General features: G+C 34.8%; 1 protein-coding gene across 1 annotated transcript in view; it reads left to right on the plus strand.

Moving 5' to 3' along the window:
• Positions 1 to 5,359: 5,359 nt before the first annotated feature.
• Positions 5,360 to 16,721, plus strand: part of LOC143252453 (dual oxidase-like) — an 84,690-nt gene continuing 73,328 nt past the window's right edge. The window contains exon 1 of the mRNA XM_076504581.1: positions 5,360 to 5,724. Coding sequence (XP_076360696.1) covers positions 5,655 to 5,724 — 70 coding nt within the window. The 5' untranslated portion in view covers positions 5,360 to 5,654. The remainder of the gene's footprint in view (positions 5,725 to 16,721) is intronic.

Raw genomic sequence — 16,721 nt, forward strand, 5'->3', positions numbered from 1 at the left:
TTAAATTAAATAAACAAAGACTATCATAAAATCTGTATCACTAAAGTAGAAAGAAAACATAGTACCTATATATTATACTTTCTTCCTTTCTTTGTTTCAAAGATAACAGTTAAAAATAATTTTACAACCAATAAACTTTACACTCGTGACATGGTCAGCGAGCACATTAAATTTATTCCTGAAAACAAGCAGATGTTAGATGAATGAAAAAAAACTTTTAATAATGAATTTTTCTATTTACAACACAACATTATCCTTTAAAAAGGAATTACAATAGACTAACATTAAAATAATCTTTCATATTTCAGTTTCTTTTCTAGGTAGAAGTATAACACAATCTGTATGCGAAAACGGCTCGTTTGGGTTGAGAAAATATTTTACGTAGAAGAGCGAACAACGTTTCGACCTTCTTCGGTCATTGTAAGGTTCACTGACTTGCATAAAAGGCCCGGCATGGCCAGGTGGGTTAAGGCGTTCGAATCGTAATCCGAGGGTCGCGGGTTTAAATCGCCGTCGCACCAAACATGCTCGTCCTTTCAGCCGTGGATGCGTTATATTGTGACAGTCAATCCCACTATTCGTTGGTAAAAGAGTAGCCCAAGAGTTGGCGGTGGGTGGTGATGACTAGCTGCCTTCCCTCTAGTCTTATACTGCTAAATTAGGGGTGGCTAGCGCAGATAGCCCTCGTGTAGCTTTGCGCGAATTTTAAGAACAAACAAAAAACAAAATAAACTTGCGTAAAAATATTATTTAAAAATGACAAATATACAATAACTCTTTAACACTAAACATATGAAAGAAAATACTGTTACATTGAATAACAACATTTACTTGATTGTTTATGTTAATATTGTAAAGTTAGCGTCATTTGTAAACGTTTCTCATAGTGAAGGCAATTTGTAGAAATAAACTCGTTTGTTATGCTTAGAATTATTCTTACCAGATAATGTAAAAGAAGCCACTGATAAAACAAACAGTGTTACAACAATGTGAACTAAATAATTTTAAAAGAGCCTGCCAATAAAACAACAACATTACAACAATATATTATATCAGCGTATCACATATCCAGCTAATTAAAATAATCTAATCTATATAAACGCCACTGCGTGTCACGTCACGTTTGATTTCTCGAAGTAGGAGGAGTTATGAAAGTCAAAATGTATTTATCCAGATCGAATTGTTCGGTTACTGTCTGCCTGTTACAAATTTAGTGACAGGGTGAAACGGGTCACGAGGGATGCAGAGAGACTTTATAAGTGTAGTGAGAATTGATGTGATAAGCCTAAAACAGAGATGTCGTGTGGGATCACCTAGCCCAGAGCCAAGTGTATACAATTTATCATGAAAGTATCTATTTAATTTTAAACTTAAACCGATTTTGAATGAAACTATTTTTGGTGTATTAGAAGCTGCTAAACTAACCGATATTTACCACTAATTATTCAATGGTTAATCTTTATTCACTTTGTCGAGAACGCTTTCACGATCCATTTTTGGTAATGATCAACGGTATACATCGTCGCTTAGCTACAAACTATTATGGGATGTGAAAGAGTATTTTAGCCATTTCTGGTTGTTATACAGTAGTTTTCAACTATTATGGGTTGTTTTAGAGTGGTTTCAATTATTATATGATATAATCTTTTAACTATTATAGGATGTTATACAGTAGTTTTTAACTATTTAGAGGTGTCTTTTGGTCTATACATTTCGTTTTATACTTCCAATACATAGACTAAAAACAATGTTAGGTTATATTTTGTTGCTATCAGCGTTACGTAAAAACCATTGTTAGAACATATGTGTGTTTACACATAGCAGAGCCACATCGGGCTATCTGTTGAATCCACCGAGGGGAATCGAACGCTTGATTTTAGCGTTGTAACTCCGTAGACTTACCGCTGTACCAGCGGGGGACGTGATATAACTTAGTATTACCAAAATGCACTGGCCTTTCTATGTATATTACAATCTGATTTTTACCTATAATCATTATATGAACACGTCACAATCCTAATTTTGATTGGCTCACAAAGGAATTTCCCAGTGTCTGACTGCCTAAACTGCGTTTTTCTGCCTCTTTGTTGGTCAAGCTTCATTTCATAATTTTTCTTTATATTTTAGTTAGCTATGAAATGTGAGGTTAGGGTATTCTATGGATGGGGATGGTAGTAGTCGCCAAGTTATTTTTAACCGGCAAAACGCTATTTACAAATAACTTCGTGATTTCCGGTGCTTATATAATGTTTATAACGTTAACCCTCGAATGATAATACCATAGCGTGACTACACGATTGTCAAAACTCTGTCCGTCACAAAACAATTAACTCTAATTGTAGTATTTTTGTAATTATAGTATTATCTTTAAAATCATATAACATTTTAAAACGTTGTTATATAGATTTATCCAAACATTGAATTATTTAACAACACAAATGCCACGCCATTTTCAATTCAAAAATGTGTTTACTTAAATACATTAACATTTTAGATATATACATATGCACATTTTATAAAAACTGAGCAAAACGTTTATACGTCATTTAACACACTGGTGTTTTTTGTTCTTATTGTTTGATCATTGTGTCATTTTAACTTAGATTGTAGCCAATCAACGCCAGGCTTATTACATAATTTAAGTCGTGTTGCCTCTAACACAAAGCTCCCTCAGGGGCACAGCAGTATGAGTACAGACTCACACCTCTAAAACCTGGTTTCGATACCTGTAGTGAGCAGAACACGGATACCCCATTACATAGCCCTACCCTTAATTCCAAACGCTTCAATACAAAGTTTGTGTTTCTATTATACTTCGTTTTATTTGTTTTCAGCATGGTTTTATCTAATGTTGTTTTATCTGTTTTCAGCATGATTTTATCTAGTGTTGTTTTATCTATTGTCAGCATGATTTTATCTAGTGTTGTTTGTTTCCAGCATGGTTTTATCTAGTGTTGTTTTATCTGTTTCCAGCATGGTTTTATCTAGTGTTCTTTTATTTCTTTCCAGAATGGTTTTATCTAGTGCTGTTTTATCTTTTTCCAGCATGGTTTTATCTAGTGCTGTTTTATCTGTTTCCAGCATGGTTTTATCTAGTGTTTAACCAATACTAATTTACGGGTTGTTTTACCATCTTTTATCATATGTTTGTATAGTTGTTCTATCACTTTAACCAGTACTAATTTACAGGTTGTTTTACCATCTTTTATCATATATTTGTATAGTTGTTCTATCACATTAACCAGTACTGATGTACTGGTTGTGTTACCATCTTTTGTCATATATTTGTATAGTTGTTCTATAACTTTAACCAGTACTGATGTACAGGTTGTTTTACCATCTTTTATCATATATTTGTATAGTTGTTCTATCACATTAACCAGTACTGATGTACTGGTTGTGTTACCATCTTTTGTCATATATTTGTATAGTTGGTCTATAACTTTAACCAGTACTGATGTACAGGTTGTGTTACCATCTTTTATCATATATTTGTATAGTTGTTCTATCACTTTAACCACTGCTGATGTACAGGTTGTGTTACCATCTTTTATCTATGTTTGTATAGTTGTTCTATCACTTTAACCAGTACTGAGGTACAGGTTGTGTTACCATCTTTTATCATATATTTGTATAGTTGTTCTATAACTTTAACCAATACTGATTCACGGGTTTTGTTACCATCTTTTATCTATGTTTGTATAGTTGTTCTATCACCTTCAATGATAGTGTTGTTTTACTAACTTACATACGGCCTTTTTTTAACAAATTTCAGTTCCATTATAATGTCATTAATCAATGTCAATGTTATATGATAGGATTCTTAATTGTCGAACTGTTTTTACGCCTAATTCAAAATGTTATTTGTGTACTAAGTTGTGTTGTGAGATGAGATGTAACTACAATATTTTATACCAGTTTTAAACACACGTTTTTTGTCAGTATTATTTTTCAAACTTAACTGTATTCTACTGTGTTTGATGAACCTTAGTCACAGTAGTACATATTAGTTTTCGATCTGATCAAACTACCTACATAAATCTAACTAACAGTAAGTAACCTGGTAACGAGTATAGCTAATAGTATACAGTTTTCTTACACTCTTTCTTAGATCACAATGTACTGTTTCATCAGTTGGGTATAATAGTAAGTAACCTGGTAACGAGTATAGCTAATAGTATACACTTTTCTTACACTCTTTCTTAGATCACAATGTACTGTTTCATCAGTTGGGTATAATAGTAAGTAACCTGGTAACGAGTATAGCTAATAGTATACAGTTTTCTTACACTCTTTCTTAGATCACAATGTACTGTTTCATCAGTTGGGTATAATCCACTATGCTTGTTTTAATTACTGATTTTTTGTATGTATTTCTGCACCCACGTTTATAGTATTATTTCAAATTTATTTAATCTGATGTTAGTTTATTAGTGATAATCGCATTATTTATCAACGTAATCATAATATCATTAATATTATCTACGATACGGTTTAAGAATCTTAGCTACCTTTATCGTTTAGCATTCTTAGCCGTACCGTTTGTTATATTATCTTTCTTAAAAATATTTTCCTATTAAAAATCTCAACGACAGTGATTTTTAATAGCCTTAATACCTGTATTAGCCTTACTTACAGTATTGTTTTATTTGCTTTAACGTGACATTATCTGTCTTAACAACTTTATTTATAGCAGCTTTAATTAATAATTGTGTTGTTAGTTTTAGCCATATTTGTAGTATTGTTTTATCTGTTTTAACCACCGATTTTTGTTAGCCTTAATAACGGTGTTATTAGTTTAGCCATATTTGTAGTATTGTTTTATCTGTTTTAACCACCGATTTTTGTTAGCCTTAATAACGGTGTTATTAGTTTAGCCCTACTTATCTGTCTTAACCGCTGTTTTTATTAGCCCTAATCAGTTAATGTTATGTTCTCTATCCGTATGAGAGGTCACTTCTTCCCATTCTAATAATGAATTGTTTCAAATCCTGCCGTTCACTGTTCAGAAACAGATAACAGGACCTGTGAAGGCGATAACAGTCCAATAAACCTGATTAATGTACTAAAGCTGGAACAATACATGAATCTGTTGATATATCCTTGCAGTCGAAGCTATGTAATCTACTAGCTTTTACTTTTGTTTGTAAAAAAAGTTTTTATTTTTATTTCCTATTGGAAATATAGTGTGATAAAAACATTATAGAGTCATTCACTCGTGCGATATAACAGGAAAAATATACTCATTCCCTCCAACTCCCCTATACGCGTACCTCTGATGAACCTGCCCGAATCTTTTTGTTTCACAGACCTACGGCGATAATGACGTCATAAGACCAGGTAACAGTATAAGACAAGGGTGAGTTGTAGTATGGGTCACATTAAGTAGGGACGACGGCTATTAGGATGTGTTAGTATAGTTCCATTTCTACAGAGTGTGTTATTGTCTAAGTGATATATTGATGACAATGTAACACAAATTCTCTTCAAAGGGTGTTTTTGTTTTCACGAGCCTAATACACTCTCTAGGCCAAAAAGAACCAGATCTTTTGAAATTCACAAGGCTAGTACCGTGTCTTGATAGTGGCGAAAAGTGAATATTGTTTGTTGAACTCGGAACGTCGTCTTGTTTTCAAGGTGTTCACTCCCGCAATATGGAAATGGTGTTAAAACTGCTACTTCTCTGGTTGTTCACAGAAGTTTTGATGGTTGCTACTGCTAAAGGTGAGTTTCTGTGTTGACTCGGTAACACTATTAATTAAAACTGAAAAGCTAATTACCCCACGAAATATGTTAACATAGTTCATTGTGATGTTATAAAACTTGTGTCTCTGACTGCTTTATTTCAAAAACTGTTGCTGGTTGGTTGAACTGTGAGTTTCTGGGTGTGTTGCTTTATTTTGTGCGTGTGCGTATGTATACATATTTTTATTATATTTTACCAATATATAGCTTACGGAGTGTGTATGTATATGTGTTTCATTGTTTTTATATTCGTATTCTCTGCCGTGTTTATGTTTGTATTTGATGTACTACACTCACAACAATGTTAAGAATTGCAATTATCGTTTTGCACGAGTTAAGTGCACAGAGGACGTTCGACAATGACGTCTGTAGACACTTTGGAAGCTCGGTCGTGATCGCTTACTATGTTGTTTGTACTTGGCCTACTTGTATTAGTTTTGTATTTGTTACACAAGGATTCAAGCTGCCGTGTCGTCGACACCACACTAGTCTATGTGGCATGCGACTTCCGCGTTCAGTGGTAGGACTGAATAACTTAGTGGTTAATAAATGATTTACGTATCTGTTTAAATAAGGTTTTTCCAGAGTTCAGAGGTGGCCATTGGTTTCATTTTTGCATGCTGGATTAAGACTAGTAAAAGTTTTAATGTTACGTAAGCTTTGACTGTCAGTAAACACAATATATAGTTCTTTACTTCCCACTAGTAGTAAGTACTTTAACGTACGTACGTTTCGGTAACATGTAATGAAACGTCACTGTTATCAACATTACTATTTATGGACTTGAGTAACAACAATGGTGAGTTATGGATTCGGCGAAACTAGTCAGTTGCAGCGAATCGGATAGTGAATAAAAGAACCTTATAACCAGTTAGTCCATTGACTGTAATAATATGTCACGTGCTTTCCAAACAACTAAATTATTAAACTCTAATATCGCAACCGGAATTCGCGCGCGTTTGTCTTAGCGCGCTACTTCAAAAATTAATACATTTTACGCATAGTAGCGACAACTCTACAACCATTATTAAACAATATATTAGAAACCTGCCAGATATATCATGTTAAAAAAATAACAACAATAAGCGTACCAAAAACTCCAATAACGTTTACAAGACAAACAAAACGTAAAAAAAAAAAAAATCCTCCAACACTTTACATGAATGGAACAATTCTCTAGACCATAATCTCTGGAATAGTCCTAGGTTTAACATCCGACAGGTAGTCAACGTAGGTGAAACGTACAAGTAATATATTAACACAAATTTGGAAGCTCGAAAGTTGTGTAAGAAGTATGACTGGTAAAAACCAAGAAACCACACTAGACAATATAAGAAAACAAAAATCTGTAAAACATATATAAGACCAATCATCAAATATGCATATCCAGCATGGTTACATATAGCACCTAAACACACAAATAGAATACAATCATTACAAAACTCACTAATAACTTACAACACATCGTCAAAATGTATACACAAATATACAAACCATAGCCGGTGGACACTTTCATAATTCTGTAAATTAAAAATCTGTGAGCTTCATCGCTACTACCTACATGAGGGAGTAGGCCTAAATACAGTTTTCAATGTACACTTCGGAAACGGACGTCTAATAAGGCCACCTGCCCCTAGATATAAAACTTACACAAGTTTTTGGACTAATATGATTACATTTAAGAAAGTTTTTTTTTTTTTTTTTTTACATGTAAAATATTTTTGTGTTACTTAACAAATAGTGAAATGTATATGTAAAAACTGCTGGTTTGGGTTGAGATTTTTTTTTTTGTAGAGGAGCGAACAACGTTTCGATCTTTTTCGGTCATCGTCAGGTTCACAAAGAAAGAAAGAGTTAACTGACCGATAGCTGACCACATGTTTGAAGGGGGTTGTGTAACTGAGTTTAGGAATGTAGAGGGCGTGCTTAGATGTTTGATTATATTTATTAATATAGGTATAAAGTTGTTCCTTTGTATTGATTTATTTTGGGTTTGAGTTGTTGTATAAGTAAGGCTTCTTTAGTTTTGCGTTTGTTTATGTTTGTTTCTTTATTTAGTATTTGGGTGTTTTCTATGGTTATGTTGTGTTTATTTGACTTACAGTGTTTGAAAACGTGTGAAGGTGACTTTTTGTTTTCTTTGAATCTGGTGTCCATTTTTCTACTTGTTTCTCCAAAATATAGAAATCGTGGCAGTTATTTACTTTAGTTAGTTGATTTTGCCTTTTGTCTAGGTGTGTGTGTATAATGTTTTCTACAGTTTATGGAGGAAACTTCTTGATGAAGTATTGTTTTATTTTGTCTGATGAGCATAGTTTAATGGCTGTGTTTATTTGGTTTCTTAGTATGTTGAGTTTTTGTTTTCTTTCATGTGCTGAGTCCCAAGGAATGTATAGTCCAGTATGAGTGATTTTTCGGTGGATTTCTGTTTTAAATTGTGTATCGGTTCTTGTAATTTTGAGGTTAAGATATGATATTTGATTGTTTTCTTCCTGTTCACATGTGAAGTTAATGTTGGGATGTATAGCGTTAACATTCTCATACACCAACATTATTTATAAAATACAATGTGATAATTGCCACGACTTCCATATTGGAGAAACAAGTAGAAAAATTGAAACCAGATTCAAAGAACACAAAAAGTCACCTTCACACGTTTTCAAACACTGCAAATCAAATAAACACAACATAACCATAGAAAACACTCAAATACTAAATAAAGAAACAAACATAAAAACTGGATTTCGATACCCGTAGTGGGCAGAGCACAGATAGCCCATCGTGTAGCTTTATGCTTAATTCAAAACAGCACCAACAAAACCTTAAGTTTTTAAACTTTAATCCTCTAGATGGTGCTTTATATTTCAGAAAGTTTTTTTTTTTTTTGTATTCTCGTAAATTGGTTTATCTTTAATCGTGAAATGAACGAAATTTCTAACAGTACCATCTTTTAAATCATTTAATCTGATTTGTTGTTCTCTATTTCGTTCTCACTTCTATGTAAACTAATCAAATACCAATAAAGACACTTGAAGTGTATAATTCTATAAGATAACACACAGTTTTTTGTTATTTTTACAATATTTCTTGATTTGATAAACTTTTATCGTTTTTACTTTTTTATAATGGCAATTGCAGTTATTTATGTTTTTATATTTAAAGTTTTTGGTTTGTTTTCAATATCTTGCACTATTTTATTTAAATCTTTCATTCATAATCCACCTAATAGTTACGTACCTGGTTTTCAACTAACCAGTATACGTTTTCTTCTACTGTTAAGAAATTTAAAACTAGTTTGTCTTGTCGAAGGTCACTCTCCGTGATTTAACATAACTACATACTTTAATAACTGAAATTTATGAGCAAACTGTAAGGTTGTCCTTGTTCTGGTGGACAACAGACGGGGGGGGGAAACTTGTCTATAGTGAACAAATATGTATGAACAAGAATTTTTATTCTAATGGACAATAAAGTTTGTAGTGTTTTCAGCTAATAAGGAGTGATTTATATTTATTGTGATATTATATAAGGAATGTGGTAGATATAATAAGTAAACGAAACTGTATTCGTTCTGAATTAACAATAAGAAGAGAGAAAATGTTGTTTTTTTTTTATTTTAGTGAATAATTTGGGAAGTATAGCTTTTATCGTGATGTGGATTGATGACGATGGTGGGGGAGGTCAGGGAATATATGTTAAGGTGAAAGAATAAATGTTTGTGTGTAATGTGGTTAAGTTGCCAAATTCATTGGCTTATAGGAAACATCTTAATAAACCGTTGGTACGTCAACATAACAGTTTCTACGTATTAAGAGAACTTGGCAAATAGAACTGTAGATATTATGAAATAATGTACTGTTTTTATTTTTTGAATTCCGCGCAAAGCTACACGAGGGATATCTGCGCTAGCTGTCCCTAATTTAGCAGTGTAAGACTAAAGGGAAGGCAGCTAGTCATCAACATCCACCGCCAACTCTTGGGCTACTCTTTAACAACGAAAAGTGGAATTGATCGTAACATTATGACGCCCCCACGGCTGAAAGGGCGAGCATCTTTGGTGTGATGGGGATTCGAACCTGCGACCCTCGGATTGCGAGGTCGAAACAATATATAAGGGATAACTGAGCAGAATGAAAATGTGTAACGCAATAAACATGTCGCTACTACGAGTTTTTTACGAGTACTTGTAACAGTCAGTGTTTAAATAGTATCTGTTTAAAATAAAATGTGGCTTAGGTTTCAGTTCTATAAACCGGCGTATTTTTGAAAAACAAGCAAATCGACTTGTGCAACACTACACGTACGTAGTGTGGTTTTACAAGCTTCCTGTCCTAACTATTTTCTAGAGTTTATAGACACCTCTATCACTTTGTGTCAATCTCTAGCTAGCTCGAAATTCACAGATGTGTTTGTTTGCGCCGGCGTATTATGCACTGAAACTAATTTGTAAAAACTAGTAAGACCAGATTATTTTAATACATACTATGATATCGGAATCTGTTACGTGGCAACAATGTTTGTCGCCAAGTAAAACGAATTTTGTCGAACGGAAAAGATGTTTGTTTATTTTGAAAGTTTTTTGTTTGTTTTGTGGTTTTTTTGTTTGCATGTTTTTTTTCTTTCCTGACAGTCCAAGGTAACTTGATAACTAACTTTCGCTGGCGATTTATTTGGTATTTTCAGTTTTGTTTTGACGACAATTCGTTCTCCTTATGGTACAGTTATTATCCAATGTCAGGTTGTGGATCCAAGAGTTAGGGGATTCGAGATGAGATGTCGTTGATGACGCTTGGCATTTTCAGTTGTGAGCACGCTGTATAAGGGTTAGTCGATTCCATTATGTTGTCGAAAGGGGTGGACAAAACCTTTGTGGCAGTGACTTTTTACTAACTGGCTGCTACAAGTGTTCAGACTTATGACCCTGAAATCCGGGGTTCGACTTCCCGAGTTAAATACATCATATAGCCCAATGCGGTTTTTTGATCTAAAACAAACGGACGTGGTCACTTATTTCACATGCCTTTTGACGTTTTTGTAAAATTTTGTAAACTAAAAGCGCGAAGTCACTTAACGAGTACAAGTTAAAACGAAACATTAACAAACTCCTCATGAGGATTAAATCAGTCGATAAATAACAAAAATAATTACAAAGACAAGTAGTTCATATTATCTTTGCTATTTAGAATAGAGTTAACTGTAAATTACATGGAGCCATCTAAAATACACAAATTGGTAAATATTGCGAAACTGTGACGTTTGAAGCTGCTTTTAATTTAGGCCTCAAACTAGTGACTTAAGAATTCGGGCTGTAGACGTGTTTTCACTTTCTTACATTTCGCACCAAACGTTTACGGATGGACGTGAAGTGCTATTCTAATATGTTACCGATATAAAATTCGGAACGGACGAACGAAAAATAAGTTGTTTCTACACGCATATTAGGCCTAATGGATTTCGGACTTTGGAATTAAACTTCAAAAATAGTAAATTAAATTAGGCTTAACAATGAGCATTTGGACTGGACGTCTAAATTTCTAAAACGGTTCGAAAGATACGCTGAAATCTGTTAACTTTGTGTTGTGTCGTGTTATCGAACCTTCTTGTACGAGGTGGTTAGTCCCAACATTCGCACAACTTTACTTAATAAACCTTCAGTATTTAGCTGACTCATCTTACCCTTGACAATCTGTACTTCGCTTTCTACTTGAAACTGATGGCGGCATCGTTCCTCTGTCTAATGTTCCATGTATGCTTACAAAGGATGTTTTGTAATCAAACCAAATTGGGGGGGGGGGGGGACATCCTATAATCTAAGAATGGTATCTCGGTAATTTTCTACTATGCCTTGCTAGGATTAGTTGATGTACTTAATTAATACATTACCTTGTTTGTTTTTAATTTCGTGCAAAGCTACTTGAGGGCTATCTGTGCTAGTCGTCCCTAATTTAACAGTGTAAGACTAGAGGGAAAGCAGCTAGTCATCATCACCCACCGCTAATTCTTGAGCTACTCTTTTACTAACGAATAGAGGAATTAACCGTCACATTATAACGCCCCCCACGGCTGAAAGGGCGAGCATATTTGTTATGGGGATTCGAACACGTGACCCTCGGATTACGAGTTAAGTGCCTTAACCACCTGGCTATGCCGGGACGGCACATTCGTTACCTTGTACTATTTGAATGCTTTTATGTGTTATATTGGTTATTGAATTGGAACGAAAGAAACGTTTGTGTAATTGTTTCTTATTTCGTTATTAGACATATTTGTCAGATTAATGCATTTTTAAATTAAATAAAACTCTACGTGAGTGAAGTAGGGGGTGTTCTGATGTAAATACTATGTGATGAGGATGAAAGGTATTTTGTAATTTTTTTTCAAAATGTTGCTGTATAAATTCAAATATATTACCGACAGAATGTTTTGTTGTTGTTTGTGATCCATGATTTCTCTACTTGTATATGTATATACGGTGCCTGTGAAGTAACACGGTTGTGATGTGTGTGTCAAACTGAAACCTATTATCTAACCACATAGTAACCTGTACCAAGCAGAGAATTCCGCCAACAGTCTTGCACGGCAGTTATTGATATATTAGGTGTAGTATTTGACTGGCGTTTGGAAGAAACTCTACTAGTTCTATGTGTAATGTAATAGTCAACCAACCAGTTCTTTGTTTGTTTTAATATACATAGACATAAGGAAATAACTTGCTTGCGCCTTTCAATCAATGTTGGTTCGATGAATTGTTTCAAACACTATAAAACTATTAGCTTCTTCGAAAAATAATGGCGAATTTTGATATCAATTTTAATCATTTATAGGGATAAAAACAGTGTTTGTTTGTTTTTTCTGGGGTTTTATACTTCATATATACCATTCATAACTACAGCTTTCTTATATTATTAGTGATTTTATTTTTTCTAAAACTTTTATTTCCAATTTTTCAAATTCTTACAATTAATGATAGAACAATTGTCGTATCATATTTTATTTTTATTTTGTGCGTGAATTCAAACTTGTTCACAATACATCGCAAATGGCTCGCAATATCAACCAAACATGGGGGCGAAGGAACCACCTCCAAATGTACAGTACCAGAGGTGGTTCCAAAAATTTCGTAATGGAGATATGAGTTTTAAAGAAAAGGAGGGCAGAGGACATTCTTCTGCTGTTTAAATCGACCAACTGAGAACATTAGTGGGAAGAAACCCGCGCCACACTGTTCGAGAAATGGGCCAAGAATTTGATGTTGGCATTTGCACAATTTCTAACTATCTTGAGCAAATTGGAAAAGCTCGACAAGTGGATTCCACACGAACTCGGTGAAAATAGGAACATTCGCCGTTTTGAACTGTGCTCTCTACTTATTTTGTGCAAGAGAAATGATCCGTTTCTTTATTGAATTGTCACCTGTGATGAAAAATGGATCCTTTACGACAACAAAGCGATCTTCGCTGTGGCTCAACCGTGACGAGGCTCTAAAACACTTCCCAAAGCCAAAGTTGAACCAACAGCTCTACGAACTGAGTTACAAGACAATGCCTCTCGTCCTAGACTTTTTCAAGTATCAGGACAACTTTTTACAGCCCCCCACTTGCACAGTGGTATGTCTGCAGACTTGCGTCGCTAAAATCCGGGTTTCGATACCTGTGATGGGCACAGCAAAGATAGCTCATTGTGAATCTAAAAAAATATTTTTTTACAGGACAAAAGATTCAACAACAGAGCAGCAACAGAGAATGGCTTTAAAGAATTGTTTAATTCTAGAACTTCAGAGTTTTATTTTCATGACATAAATAATTTTATTTCTTTTTGGCTAAAGTAGGTAGTTTCACAAGGTTCCTATTTTGATTGATAAAGTTTTTTTAATTTCTTCTTATTAAAGTTAAAATTTAAATCCGCCATTATTTTTCGAACCACCTACTAGTTTAAGGGTAAAAAATACTTCGATCTCTAAGCCTCTGGTATGTCCGATGACCAGTAAAGGTGTTTACCACGCTACTGTTTCCGTTGGGCATCTAACACTGTACCGCTAGAGGGCGATACAATCATAGTATGCTTTGTTTTAGATATCAAAAATGTGAACTTGTGAAACTGATGATATCAAGTGTGAAAAATCTCTATGTAATAAGCACAAGTATTTTCATGTAATTCTTTTAGTTTCATTTTTGTCAGATAATCTCCTGCTTATGTGTTTATATAACTGTTCTTATTGGTGGAATCTATTTGTTTGGAATCTGAATATTTCTTTTTAGGGTCGTTCATCTCGACAAGGCCTAAACTTGTGTATATACTTTTATTTTATCTTTTAAATATTGGAGTGTTGTAACAAAATTTGCAGATACTAGACTTCGCACTTTATTTAAAAAGTTTTTCTGTAGAATAGTATAAAAATGCAGTAGAACACTGTTTAAACTACGTTAAAATAAACCCTCGCGAATCTGTAGTTTTTGTTTGTTTGGAAATAAGCATAAAGGTACACAATGGGTTAGCTGTGCTCTGCCCACCACGGGTATCGAAACCCGGTTTCTAGCGGGATAAATTTTGTAAATCTACCGCTACAACATTTTCTTTGCACCAAGGGCAAAAATTACGTAGCTTAGCAACGCGTATTATTTTTTCTTGCTGAAATTTAGCCATAAGCTTTAGGTCTACAAACGTATGCCTTCAAGAATCATAACTTATATAAGTCATCTAAGCTATGTTTGTCCAAATTTGTCATCCCCCTGGTGGGCCAGTGATACATTTACGGAGTTACAACGGGGCTAAATACCCCTTCGTGGACACGATGCAGATAGCTTGTTTTATAGCTTTGAACTAACGTAAAACAACCAATTATTTTTCATTTGAACAGTGACACTTAAGTGGAAGACAAACTGAGGACTGGAGAACAAGCTTTTGAAACATCTAAAATGGTACTATTGTCGATTGAAGTCCGAGTTTCAGCTAGAACTTGCAGTACGATCCGAGCTGCACTGAAAGTGGTAGAGTACCAATGATCAAGGTGATGAGAATTATCCTACAAACTTTAAAGTCAAGGCCTTCGTACATACGCTAAAATCAAATAAAGGGAACGGCCAGGCATGGCCAAGTGTGTTAAGGCGTGCGACTCGTAATCTGAGGGTCGCGGGTTTGCATCCCCGTCGCGCCAAACATGCTCGCCATTTCAGCCGTGGGGGGTGTTATAATGTCACGGTCAATCCCACTATTCGTTGGTAAAAGAGTAGCCCAAGAGTTGGAGGTGGGTAGTAATGACTAGCTGCCTTCCCTCTAGTTTTACACTACTAAATTAGGGACGGCTAACACAGATAGCCCTCGAGTAGCTTTGCGCGAAATTCAAAATCAAACAAACAATAAAGGGAACAAATACGTCATAATGAGAACTCCAACCAGGGGTGTAGATCCTGGGGGGATGGGGGAGATACATCCCAAATTCATTTTAGGTGGGGGGTATGATGCATACAATCATCCCCCCCCCCTACAGTTTGTCTGTTGAAATGTTTTATTGCATTACAGGCCTACAAATTGTGTGTTTATTCTCGTGTTCTTACCAATCGAATTACATAATTAGGCCTAGATGTAGACTTTTTTCAGTAGCTGAAATGTACACCTTTTAATATAAGCGTACTTCTTAGCTTTTCAGTCTAAGCGATAGTTCGTAAGTATTGGTCAGTAAGCCTAAGTATACATGCAAGGCTTGCAAGTACTATCACAGAATCTACCTACGTCTTATACGTTGTGTAAGATTAAGTAAAATTTTCATCACAACAGATTGAACAGAGCATGAAATTCGAAAATATTACTCCCAAGCGTAAACTCCTGTGATCTAGATCTGGCAGGCCATTTGCAGCTTGTAAATGCATCAATCTCAAGTGTATATTGTGCGGTTTTCCTACGTCATTTGTTTTTATGCATGTCTAGCCGGTTTTATTGTCGAACGCCTTATTCTCCTTAGCTGCCCGCTGACCATAGTGTACGTTCAGTTTACAGTTAACGACAGGTTCGGGCCGCTCGGATCCAGACGCGCCCACCATCACCCCCCTTCGCTCCCTTTAGTCTGAGACTCGATTTTACTACAGGGCTCATTAGACTTGTGTTTGTGGCCCTTATTAATCCATGAAATTTCAGATTATCACCGCCCTCTAATAAAGTGCTAGTGCTTTACGGTAAAAGAACAATATATTCTCTTATCATAGATAGTTAAAATATTGTATTTTCCTGAATAATTAGAACACAAAAGGAACGATTTCAACGGCCTGAAGCCTTTACTCGAATTGTATTGCTAGTTTTTGTTTAGGTATTTTTATTTAATAGACGTGTTTATAGACATTATATCACAACGTGTTTGCCTTTTGATGAGCTTTAACAGGAATATAATATATTTGTAATTGTTTAAGTATTTTTCGAGGAACTTGCAATTACTTGTGTTTTAACTAGCACACATTATTGTCCCAGCGATGCCCAGGCGGTCAGTCGACTCGGTAGTCACTGTGAGGTTCGCGCATTCGACTTAAATTAAATACATTGCACAGTTCAGTCCTACTTCCATTCTGTTCTATCTTCGTTCGTTGTACGTTAAAGAGTTTTTCAATATATTTAGCCTGTTGAGTCGTCTGAGAAACAGATTCCAATTATGACAAGCAAGCGTCTGAAACTTTCCGATATTAGACAGTTCTGCAAGCCAGTTACTAGTACTACAAGTGACGATGTAGATAATCCAACAATCTCAAGCAAATGAGTAGAAATTTGCCATACAGGGGGAAATATCATGTTCATCAGAGGACGAGTCTGAAAATACTTGTGCAACTATTGCATATCATGAACTACCAGATAGTTGTGAAACAAGTTTGTGCAGTAATGAAAAATCTGACACTCCACAGATACAGTGTGGAAAGCCATATCATCCAGATGCACAACTAATACCACGACGGAAAGCAAAATCTCAAAATAACAACTTCTAGGGCTAGTGGGTT

This window comes from Tachypleus tridentatus, chromosome 6 (assembly GCF_004210375.1).
Source record: "Tachypleus tridentatus isolate NWPU-2018 chromosome 6, ASM421037v1, whole genome shotgun sequence".
NCBI classification, from domain to species: Eukaryota; Metazoa; Arthropoda; class Merostomata; order Xiphosura; family Limulidae; genus Tachypleus; species Tachypleus tridentatus.